General features: G+C 38.5%; 1 protein-coding gene across 5 annotated transcripts in view; it reads right to left on the reverse strand.

Annotated features, from left to right (window-relative positions):
- diaph2 (diaphanous-related formin 2) overlaps nucleotides 1-13,400 on the reverse strand; it is a 326,327-nt gene that overhangs the window by 126,309 nt on the left and 186,618 nt on the right. For all 5 annotated transcript variants that reach the window (XM_026357343.1, XM_026357342.1, XM_026357344.1 and 2 more), the window contains one exon: nucleotides 973-1,074. In XM_026357343.1, the coding sequence (XP_026213128.1) occupies nucleotides 973-1,074 (102 nt within the window). The remainder of the gene's footprint in view (nucleotides 1-972; nucleotides 1,075-13,400) is intronic.

Raw genomic sequence — 13,400 nt, forward strand, 5'->3', positions numbered from 1 at the left:
CCAGTAAAAACACAGTCCACTGGAAGAGGTAGTAGGTAAACTCAGAGCACAGACACCTCTAAATGTGACTGCATGAATTGTTTATGAATTGTATTTTATTCTGAATTATGCATTAACATGAGCAGAACAAACAAATAAGAGTAAAAGAAAAAGAAACCTGAGTCTGACCTAGTTCAAACCTAGTTCACACTGAAAACCCAGATATAGTTTCTAAAGGTTATACTCCAAGTTTACATGGTATTACCCACATCCAACAACTGCAAGAGCTCCATTAATAGGTATATGGAGGTTAGATAGATACATAGAGGATATGGATACATCACCAAACTGGTTGAGTATAGCAGCGTGCTTTTCGAAGAACTTTATTACAGACAGGATTCATAGCCTTAGGGCATGATTTTGTCATGAGACAGCATTGACAGATGATGTCAAAATATGGCATTCACAGAGTTCTTGATGCTGAATCCTAATCAAAAATGCCTGAACTGTTCTTCATGGGAGTCAAAAATACTTTTTTTCCATTTTATTTCTAACTCATAGCCTCTGTGATTTTAAAGCTCGGCTAAAGATTCTGATTTTTTATTTTTATTTTTTTACATTTAATATGCCTTTTATGTAGTTAGATGCTTTAATTGAACATTTCTGCAACTCTTGGGGATCCCTATAAATTATACATTTGTTAATTTTATGATCCTAGCTAAAGCGCTGTTCAAATCTTGGCAGGTATCTCCACCCACTCATCTTAAAATGAATAAGTTTATCTCACAGTGGTTTAGAAAGACTGAGCAAAGTGCAAACAGGATGGCTCCAAGTCTGTGTCAGGTCTACAGAGCCTGAAGAGTAAGTAATAAAGAAAAATCTTATCAACTGTGCATGCTTGCAAGTTTTTAACTATAGAGGACTGGAGGTATGATTATGCATACTGTGTGTTTTCTTATGGCAATCCAGTAGGTACCAGGAAATTATACTCACCACAATACCAAACTGCTCCGACTCCACCAGCTCTTCATATTCACCCTTTAGTTCTGCTAGCGCATTCAGCTCTTTCTGCTCTGGCAGATTCTTTATCAGGTTCTACAAATGGGAGAGCACACACAAACACACACACACACACACACACACACACACACACACACACACACACACACACACACACACACACACACACACACACACACACAGCGACAGTTAATGCAAATCTCATTTTCTGTCTACGTCAGGATAAAAATCAACTCAGAGAGCTCGAAGGGTATATTACACAGTAGGAGTCCATATAAGCAAAGAGTGGAGGCACTGAGTAAGTTCGCATTCTACTTACCTGGCTACCAGTCTGAAATAGACACTTTTTCTTATTCATATCAGCCTGTACAAGTTTTAAAGTAGCACTTGAACCGATGCCCTTGGACACGTATTTGTAAAGCTAAAAAGAATAAGTACTCACATGAAAGGCTTCTCATAAATTTATAAGTTTATACCTGAGTTTATACCAGAGAAGGAAGTAAAGAATTACACTGATATTTTACTTTTAATAAACCACGGTTGTTGTCAAATGTGTTACTTTTGTACAATTAAATGTCTAATTTAATTTAATCATCCCTGTTACAGTAAAAACAAAAAAGGCGTCCATGAACATGCTGGAAAATGACATCAACGAATTCATTATATGCAGTAAATATGAGTAAAGATCACTTGGCCACGTCTGGGCTAAGGGAACTAGAGTGAAGAAATGGGCACAGAATTTAACTTTAGGCACTAAATCTCCCATTTATCGCCGATACTAATCTGTAGGTTAGATCCGATTGGTTCACAGGGTATTGGTGTAAACCTGGTGGTTTATAGCAAATTATTGCTCCATAGTTTTGTTTTTGTTCGTCACAGTCCACACAAAAAGTAAATTAACATTGGTTCATTAAACTGGTTCTACAGCTTCTGTGCATGACATTATTTATCCCCAATTTAACAGGTTTGCTCTTATTCTTTAGGCTACTTGAGTTTGTTACTAACCTGACTTGTGTTCTTTTTCCAGTAGTTGATCATAAATCATTCTACAAGTAACCTCACTTTTACGTGAGTACAATTTCATAATAGTATGTTTACTTGAGAAATGTATTTATTACTGTTTAGACTTTTTATACCTCTGGTTGATACACCCTGGACTAACAAAAAGAAATGTTTTTCACCCCAGATATTTCTCTTTATTAGACCAGATTTCAGTAAAACTGCACAGACGGTCAGGTGAGAGAGTGAGTAGATATGGTCACAAAATCACTGCCGCTGCTGGCTCTTTATTGGCAATTACCAAACATGTCAGGGACCTTCAGATAACCAATCTTACACTGTATAATCGACATCGCCTTGCAATTGTCTTGGTAAATACATGCAGTGGGTCAGTCATTAATTTGCTGCTTTCCTGTTAAAGTTGTAGAAGCAGACAGAAAAGAGGACGCTGCTAGTGGTGAGGTTGAAGATTAAGGATGAGATGAAGACGATAATGGGAGTGGCTGTGTTTTCTGTAAATGTTAATTGTTTGTGTGAAGGTCATTCGATTTAATAAAACTGACCACAGTAACTTCTCCTCACTTTTGCTCAGAGGAGGAGAGGAGGAAGAGGTGCCCTTTTCCAGGTCTTCACAAAGCTTCCTTCCTCATTAGCTCCTCAAATTTATTCAGCGGGAGCAGACTGGCACAGGGTCACGTGGCCAGATGGAAACCCAGACAGGGAAAACAGAGAGCAGACACTGCTGCTGGGCCACAGGCCTGGCTGACCACTCTATAGACCTCAGCAGTCATTGCGGCACCATGGCCAGAGTCTGCTGCTCACTAATGATGACATATCTGTCCTTCCCTCAGGGAATTCAGCAATATAAAAAGTAAGCCATAATGCAGTCCTGGCATTCTTGTTCAGGAGGGAGCCATTATATCAAATGTTGCTTGCTTTTGCTGAAGCCCCAATTAGGGTCCGTGGCAAGCAATGGTGCCTTGATAATGAAGGATTTTGATCACATCAGCAGAAACAAAGGGTTGTTGATGATATAAAAAAAACAAACATTAGTGTAATTGGAATTGTAAGAACTGTACTGGAGGTAAATGATGGGAACAGGTTGGACTGTATATAGCATATAGCTCTTAAGTTGCTAATTATCCACTCATGACTGACAGGTTTTACAGCATTTGCAGAGGTTCCTGATAACCTTAACATATGCTGTAACATAAGAGATAAACGTTCACATAATTTAATTAAAATTCTACATTTAAATATAAAGATTTAATCTATTCAGTGTGAGAGTGCAATGCAGTGTATACAGTCATTCTCTTGAACTGAGACCCATTAGCAGTTGGATTAGTTGAATGTCGTTTGAAAATATATCACCGGTTCAAAAAAAAAATGTAAACCATTCATCTGTTACTCAACAGTTATTACTAATACTGCATCAAAATACAGGCTGCTCCTCTCTGTCATTGTTTTCTGACCACTTAGAAACAATTAGCAGTATGTTTTCCCTCTTATATGTATGTTTTTACAGTGTCTTTCAATTTGAATACAGTTTGTTTGGCATGGTAAAAGGGGTCCTAGACAGAGTCTTTATTGGTGGCTATATTCAAGGAGATTTCTAATACCGAATGTTCTCTTCTTCAGTGAAGCTCTGCATTTAATAGGTGGCCAGTAACTTGGGTATGCAGTGGTCCACACAGTAAACAAACACACAGTATAAACCATCTACTCAATTTGCTTTTTCAGAAGTTCTTTGTAAGTACTGTACATTAAAATTGGATACAGCATAAGACATGGAACAATTCTAAATGATTCAAAATGCCATCGTTAAAAGCTACAGAAAAACACGAGGTAATGCAAAACAGAATCCACCTTGTGCTTGTCATTTCATTTGTCTGTCATCTTGTTAATTATCAGAAACCCCATAGAGCACAATTGACACAAAGGCAGCACCATATGTGTGGCAATGTGGGAGACTCGGTGATGATGCTGGGCCAGACTCTGCACCACAGGCCACCAGACACACACAGCAGTCTAGGAGAGATTACTGGAAGTATGCTAGCAACAATACACATTCATTTACCGCCATGGGCATAGATGAAGGAGCTACATATCAGTATATGTGCCAAGTTACAGCAATCCACTAACAAAACCGCAAACACCGACAGCACAATTTGGTTGTTGGGTTAAACCCTTGCAAATCCTGCTTAGTATCTCCTAGTGGGAAATTAATGCAAATTGCAGATTGAATGTGTAAAAACAGTGAATATGTTCCATATGTGATTAAAATAAAAGGTAAATGCACAAATACTGTACAAATACTGTATACTGCACATGGAAACCTTTTCAGCATTGTGATCCTTTCAGTTTCTTTCCACAGCAAACCGATTCAGTGTTGTAATATTACAGTTGCCTGAACACTGAGACAACCTTAATTTTTTTGATTTATTATTTCCGAGCAGTCTTGACAGCTTTTGACAGTCCAAGCAGTGTATATATTCTAATCTGTATGTATTGTATTTCTTTTTTCAAACTACATTTTGCAGTTCCTGGGAGTGATCTATGTGGTTTCAACAATGAGTCAATCGAATGCTCAGTTTGACGAATCAGAATTAATTAATATTTTTCAAGGACAATGGTAATCCCCCAGCAGAATTGATTTCCATCATTCTGAAAGCATGTCAATATAGAACGCAAAGAACAACCATAGCATAGAGAAATGTTTTTGGTTGTTATCCTAGTCTGAATCAGATTAGGATATCATTGCATACAGTATTCAATCAATTTATCATAGATTTACTGTCTGTAGGCTAACTCAGACTCACAGAGCCTCAGTGCACAGTTACTTGTGTTTTCCCCTCACAATTACTTAGAATTGTATATTTCAGTGCAGCAAGAGAACGCAATAAATATTTCGTTTTTCATTTCGCCTTATCCTAGAGTCAGGGTCCCCACAGCAGATCATGGTCCGCCCATAGAGGGGTTCAGTATTATGTTAGGGCAGGAAGAGTAAGGCCTAAATCTGCTGAACCTAGAGTCGAAGGGCGACGACTCTACCAACTGAACCATTGCTTTTTAACTGTGGTTAAAATTGAATCAAATTCAACTACTGCTACCCAGAATCTGACAGGACTGTATTTGAGGAATGGAGGTGGTTGCAAGGGTAAAGGCGGGTGTAAAAGTAATGAGATACAGGTTACGGTTCACTAAACATTTGTAGAGGATGACAGTATCTGTAGGGCTTTCACTGCCATGCTTTGATCTCTGCTGCTGTCAACCAGCTTCCAGTGAAACAAGTTCACGGGTTTCACAGCAGCTGCAAACCCCTGTTAAGTTAATACAGTTTAGAAACCATCCAGTTTATAGCACTGCATACTGCGCCAAACACCAGTAAACAATTTTCTGATTAAAACCTCCATTTTAAATTATAACATATAAAAACATAAACATTTTTCAGCTATTTGTTTCCTTTTCTTCTTGTTCTCGATCATGTTTTTGAATTACCATTGATTATTTTATTCATATGTATTTTAATTTATTAGTCTTATTCTTACTAGCATTTCATGTGCACATTTATTTTTTGTATTTTTATACATGTTATGACCCTTATTTGGTTAGTGGGTTGTTCTTAACTTCTCACTCAGCTGTAAGACTCTTTGAACTGCATTTACCTATTGATGAATATCAATATGGACTCACCCTTTTAATTGACAGTCTGTACATATGTATTTTGTACCTTGTGAACCATACTGTAATCTAAAAATGATAAAGAAGACTAAGAGACCTTAAGATATAGCCAGAGATGGGTCAATCAATAAAACCTTCATTCAACAATAGTCTTCATTAAGCTGTGTTGAAAAACATGCTGCATGAGCCGATGCTTTAAAGATGATCTCAGTAAACTGTGTTTCTCTGCGAGAGGCCTATCAGACAGTAGAGGAGCCATGTTTGCCATGTGCTTGACAGATTTTAATTGATATTGCTCATCAGTTTTGGGACACAGAGAGAAACATGTGGTATTCTTCCCGTGCTTTGTGATGAAGAGCAACGTGGAGTTGCCATCTCCCTGCCGTGACACCTCAGCAGGCTCCCCACCTGGCTCATGGCAAAGCAGTGAGGACTTCAGTTTGAATCAATAACAAAATAACAGACAGACAAGAAGAGTTCTCAGCATCCTACAAGGCTTATTTCCCAAAACCAACACTTGACAGTTCCAAAAAAGACATTATGTGCAATTTCAAAAGGTTCTTGTTTTTTTTGTTTTTTTTCTTCAAACTAATCTTACGAGTCAAAAGAGAAAAAAGTAAATTTGCACAATACCCTGTGGGTGTAGACAGCATCTATCTCAAACAAAAGGTTACTACCAAAGAACTGGAAACTGAATATGTGAAACAAAGGCTATCAAGTTGTGTTCTTGTATAAGAATGGGCTGAGTTTGGACAGATAGCACTCTGTTAAATGGAGTGCAGTGCCTTTCAACTGTATTATTTTGAGTTTGAATATTTTTAATTTAACATTTTTTAAATCATGTGTAACACATTTTCAGTGACTCATTTGATCTGGTTAAGCATCCATTAATATAAGCTGACATTTTAAAGAATTAAGCCAAACATTAAGAGAGTAACTTAAGAAGTACGGGGGAGAAAACAACAAATCTTGTCTCAAAGGTAAACATGTGGAACAATGAGCATCAGTCATACAAGCTGTTGTAGTCTTACAGAATCTACACCCTGCCAAAGTGCACAAACACCTCAAATCTCACTATGAGCAAACCTACGGTGACAGACTGACAGGCAACAAACTGAGTGTGACAGATTCTAAAATCGCATTAAACTAAATGAGAAATGCAGTCTGAGAGAAAGACACAAACACAGCGAGGGAGGGAAAAAACGGCTGAGAGAGACGGAGAGAGAGGGAGGAGGGATTAATGTGAGGGCTGGGGCTAGAAAACCTGACAGACTTAGTGTGACATTAAATTTGTCTTTTTGGAAAAAAAATATGGAGGATTTTTTTTTTTTGTTAAATGTACACCTGAGCACTTGTATTTACAATGATATGTGAAGCAGGATTAAGAGGGAAATTAGAAGAGGTTCATATACAGGAAGCAGCTAATGTAATCAGAAATACATGGCTAGCATTTGGCTAAAAGAGACACAGGAACAGAGACAAGTAAAAACAAAAACTACATTATGTGCATACATATCATGTGCTGCTACCACTATGTGCAGTGCATTTCTTAAAAAATACTGTATACTTGAGGGTGCAAAAGAAGGCTATGAACTTCACAACACTGCATTACAATACTCTCTCGTTTGTGATTGTTATTATTTCTTTTTTTATAAAGTCACAGTCATTCTAATACAGTGCCGGTATATGACGAGGCTGTCAGTCAAAAAAAAAAAAAGAAGAAGAGAGCTAGCATGCAAAACAATAATACAAATTAATTTGTTTGTGGAGTCTGCTGTCTGTGAGTGTCTCCGTGAGTGATGTGCCATCTGTCATAGAAACAAAGACATTGAATTGGAGAACGAAAACAGAAAACTAATTTTTAGTTGGTTAAGAAAATACAGCACCCAGTGTGCCTGAGGAGAAGCTGCATGGGCTCCACCTAATCAAAATTTAACTGTTGTTCTGTGTTGTGTGCGAACTCGCCTGTGTGTATGCATTCCTGTGTGTGTGTGTGTGTATATGAGAGAGAGAATGTGTGTGCTTTTAATCAATATTCAACCTGAGGACAGAGTACCTCGCTCGGACCCTGTGGCTAGAGATCAGCAGTGTGGTGATGATCAGTGAAAAGTACATGTAGTATCTTGGGTCCTGGCCATCAATTTCTGAAGCACATTTGATATTGCACCAAGCCAAGCCTCCCTTCTCTTTCCCCTGCCTTCGCGTTGTTTATTCAATACTTCTCCTTTTCTGTCTTATTTTTCCAACCCCACAAATCAGCATAATGTATTTCACATTTCATTGTTAAATTAGCATTTGATGCAGAAAAGAGTTATGTGCTGGGTGCCAAAATAAACCACAATTAAGCCCAAGGGGGACCCTGTTTCTCCTGCTTAAGCTCTAATCCAACAGGCCCAATGCACAGCCATACTTATCGCTTTGCCCCACATGTGCACTTTTAAACCATGCAAATGATGCCCAACAATGTGCCAGGCTGCTGCAATCACCTGTTGTTACAGCGGAGAACAAAGGCTGGCACGAGCACTGCCAGACCCTGCAGCCAATGGGCTACAACATGTAATGATGGGTCCATGCATATGGATGAGCATCGTGGTGATGTTGGTGATTGACAAGAAAGATAAACAATAATAACAAGCAAGGCTAGTACGAAAGACTCCTGTGAAACCTGGTGGAAAGGTTGTTGCCATGGCGAGGTGAGGCGCTGCAAGGCCAAATGCTGATGTTGAACATTGTGAGACAACCGAGTAAAGTGAGTATTAAGATTCTCTCTTACACAGTATTTCAAAAGTTAGGCAACAATATTATCTTTAAATATTATTATTTTTAAATGTATAGCCTACAACAAAACAGAGTACATCACTGAGCAATGTTTGCAAGTTACAAAACATATTTTTAATTGAAGTGAAAAACATTTAATCAGATGTATAATTAAAAAACAAACAGGTTTAATAAGCAGCATTGAGAATTTGAGTCTCAGTGCAAAAAAAAAAAAAGTCAGTTTTCCTGTGATCACTGCAACAAAATTGATTCCACCTGTGATTTCTAATAAGGCTAATTGCATGAACAAGGTTATCAAATAAACTGTGAACACCCATGTTTCTCAGTTGTGGCCTGGGTTGTGCAAGCAGCGTGGCTCCAGACAGCAAGTATTTACCTGAACAAGTGAGAACTGTAATTGTGACACGATACAAGAGCATCACAAGATTCCTGAACAAATGGTCAGCTGGTATAGAAAGAGCCAAATGATGCCATGCACAGTTTGCTATTTATGCAACCTTGCACTGAAAAACAGATGGGTAAGTGCTTCTAATCTGGCACAAGGTTTAACTGTGGAAATTAGTGTTTCAGTGACTAATCAGACTGTGTGAAGGACATTGTATGATAACGTCCAAGAAGAAAACCATTAACTCACAAAACAACACATAATGACGAGATTACATTTTGCCAAAGAACATGAAAACAAGGCATATAAATATTGGCAGCATATCCTTTAGCCCAATGAAACCAAAATCAATGAGTCTGGATCAGATGAGGTACAGTAACTTCAGTGTAGCCCTATCCAGGACCACCACAGTGACTGCATAGTGTGACAGTATTGACAGTAAGACACGCAGGTGGCAGTGTTCTGATATTGCGCTGCTTGAGTGCCAAAGGTGTAAAGGAGATGACATTTCTAAATGGTGCTATGAATGCATATTGTGAACCCAGATGTTAAATCTCCATTACCAGTCTCTGGAATGACAAAAGAAAGTCACACAACAATCAGACCTGTCCCCTGATCTGAATCCAATACAACTACTTTGGAATATTTTAAAGAGGTAGGTAGAGAAACAAAACCTCCTAATGTTCAGCTGCTTATTACCTATGAATGGCAGAACATGTCTCCATGTGATTGGACTGGTGACATCCATGGAGGATCCATTAGAAGGATCTAACGTGCCATCAAAAATGAAGGCAGGCTTACAAAATATTTTATTCTCACTAATTAAGGCTGTTGTTGCTGTTGGTTCCTAAAAATAGTCTTATTACAGTTAATTAGGGTGGTTTCATTGTTCTTGGGCAGTAAGCTGTGATGCACCTTGTGTTCTGGCACTTGTCAATCACAGGCAGCATTACATTTTTCCTGCTCGCCCCATCCACCACATTAAGACCACCAGGTGGGATTTAATGTTGTGGCATATTACTTTTAAATGGGTTTTATCATACTGACTTTGACATACTTTCATACTCAATCAGGCTGATTCAACACCTGCTGCAACATTCTGCTGCTAAACTTAAATCATAATGATCTGGTATGTCAGTCAATGAGAGCTAGAAATTATGTGGACACATTTATTTACTATCTATTAATAAACACGCTGAATTACAACATACAAATAAAAAAGATGCTGGACACTTTCCTCCACTTCTTTGAATTTCTTGCTAATAAATCTGCACACAACATAGGACAACACAAATTACAAATGAACAGTGGCGGTGCAGTGTTAGTCATTAGCTTTTCCTTTTGAAAAGGAGATGGGGTAATATAAAATACACTGGCAGACATTAAACATTAAGAAGCCACTCCGATATTCTGCAAAACAAGGCCCCAGGGCCGTATCATCTGCTGACAAGAGTTAGCTTACCACACGCACCAAAAACTGGGCGTGCTTAAACATTTAGTGATGACTCCCTCATTTCGAGCAGCTCGATCACATAGTGTGTTTTGTGTAGCGGTGAGGAAAAAAAAGCTGCTCTGCACCAGTCAACAAAACTACTCCCACAGTTGGTTTGAGTTCTCAGTCTATAAGTATCTGCTGTGTGCCCATTTATGTCAACTATCTCTCACTTTTTAGCTAAAAAAAACCCCCAATAGTTTATGCATGTAATGTAGTAAATGACTATATTTCATTATAACCACTAAGAGAAATTTCACAGGATTATTTAACAAGGGAACACCAGAATGCAGCAGAAATAGTGTACAAGAAAAATAAGACAAAAGTGGCCAGAAACAAGAAGATGCTTGGAGAGCTTGGGGAGTACAGCTGCTAAACATTAATCAAAATACGTGGAAACCAATGCCACTAAATCCCTCTTATTGTAAGTAAGAAATCTTTGTAAGCCCATCTTGGGACACAGTTCCTCTTAGAAAGTGTAAACGTGTGTGTAATGCAACAATAACAACAGTCAGTCACTTAAACTTGTCAATTTTCCCAAGACCATTGTCCCAGCAGAGAAGGGTTTTCTGCAGTGCAGTATTATCAAGACGGGCCATCCTAATACAAGTTTTCAGGCAACTTTTACAAGGCAATCTCAGGAAAATATTGTGTCACTGCACTAATGGAGGTAATTTGGTTTACATCTGCAGAAATTTGCTATGACAAATACACCGCCAAATGGTTAATATCATTCTGTGCATGAATATTTCACCCGGGGTGAACACTACTTGCATATCGCTGGTAAAATTGCTGCTGCAGAAATTATACCCGAATACAAAACACTTTAAAATACAAAATATGAACACTGCTCTATGTTGCAATAACACTAAATTATGTGGGCTGCATGTAAAATGTGAAGAAAGTAATAACACTGTAACAACAAACTAACACAAATAATCTGCTAATAAATACACTATGCAATTATGCTCTCAACCTATTACATCATTGCAACCTTGCCAGTGAACTATTATGAGCAACCCCCTGCATGTGTACCCGTTGATTATACCATAAACTATTCAAGTTTACATGTGCTTATTAATAATCTGGGCATTGTTTGGCCTCCTTGTGGCATTGGCAAGAACCATAGGGGCATGGGACCAAATACCATCATTATGCTAGTTAAGCCCTTTCCCAGGAGGCAAAAAGACTATGAGTGAGTTTTGGCAAAGCTGAAGCACCAAAGGAGAATCAACTAAAATCAATGACAGCAAGGTCACGGGCTTAGCCACGCCATAATTTGAACAATGTGAATGAGGTAGAAAAGAAGTAGGTCAGGTTGGAGGTCCTATAGTGCCAAAGTAAACGCAAACACAATGAAACCAGGGCCCCTAAAGCCCAGAGCCCGTGCCCGACTCGTCTCTTGGCCACACAAACAAGGTATACCCTCTCCTTGCTACTTCTGTTGTCGGCCAACAAAAGCAATGAATGGCTTTGTCGTGCTGTCAGCCCTTTAAAAGAAGACCTTTGCCAAGCTTTCTGGGGCTCAACCTGCTTTCGCTGAGCCAATGTTCATTATTGTCTTTCATTGTCCTCATCATCTCATTGTTATACATGGTATGATAGTGGGGTGGCTCTGATGTCTTTCTGAATTTGATGAAGCTGACCTGATATACTAAAGTGACCTCTGTCCACCAGCACTATGAATATTGTAGGCAAATGAGATGGCGAGAGAAAGACTGGTTGAGGCATAGATTGCATGCAAAGGTGTGTGTTTGCGCATGTACAAGGACCTTACACACATTTACTGGTTGGATGATAAATGACACAATTGTGCAGAGAGCACAAGACAGAGGGGATAACTGACACCGTCTATCTATTTGTACTCGCTGTATGTATGTTTGTATGCCAGGTGCATGGGAGATGAAAATAAGTGTGGAATTGCAAGGATTCATATTGAGAATGGATGAATGGTGTGAGCCAGGACTGTCTGCCAGCATTCAGAGATGTGTACATCATCTCCAAGGAGCTGATGGTCCCTAATACAGAATAAGGAGAGTCAATCAACTCCTATCTATCCACTCTGCCAGGGTGACACATTGTAGGGGTACTTCAAGGCCAGTGCACTGCCACATTCTGCTGACAAATCATTATATTAGACATGTCAATGGAAAAGGAAGATAATAAGATTAAGTTACAGAGTTTTAGATGCATTATGAACACTTTTTGCTTCCTTGATTCCTTTATTTTCACTGTTCCTCCCATTTATCAGTAATTTTATTACTTGTCACTTTTCTCTGCAAAGTATTTAAAAGGAAAAATTTGGAACTGAACTGATTTTCAGTTTTTGTTTTTTCTTTTGTATCAGGTGCAACAAGTTCAGCTGAGACTGAAAGCATTGTTTGTCGATGTTTGTCCATAAATACATGCAAACTTTATTGAACTGTGAAAAACAGGCAATGATCTTACCGTTTTAAATTGAATTGTTATTATTATTGTTATTTTCATGTATTTATCCATGTTCCATTCACATCTTTTAATTGTTAACGGATGACTTCATCACTTTTCAACATGTATTATAAGCAACCAAACTACAGAGGTACTACTGTACAGAGGCTGTTGTCTCCAGAAGTCCTTCAGATGACATCGTCTGAACTGAAAAACCTCTCCAGATGTTGTCATCTGGCAGAGTTTCTATACTTCAAGCAGAAAAATGGTGTGTCACAATATGTGGAAGGCAGTGAGAAATATAAAGCAATTGGACAAGAGTAGAACCACAGGAAAGTTCAAGGGTGAGGTCAATCTTTAAAAAAGCAACAGGTGGTACCAAGCTATCAAAACTGCAAAGGTGACAAACTACTAGTAGAGCATGCTAAAGGTAAAAATGGTTAACCAAAGCAATGGCATACAGTGTAAATAACTGTTATTCATGTAAGGTTATTTGATTCTGATTTTCCTTTCACCATTTCAACTCCATTATTTATTTTATTTTATTATAGGTGCAAATGCTCGCCCACTCCTTCTAACATTAGCAGAATGGTAAATGCATTTGCTTTTGTCATTGCCCGCGCCATGCAGAGACATCTT

The sequence above is a fragment of the Anabas testudineus genome, chromosome 10 (genome assembly GCF_900324465.2).
Source record: "Anabas testudineus chromosome 10, fAnaTes1.2, whole genome shotgun sequence".
NCBI lineage: Eukaryota > Metazoa > Chordata > Actinopteri > Anabantiformes > Anabantidae > Anabas > Anabas testudineus.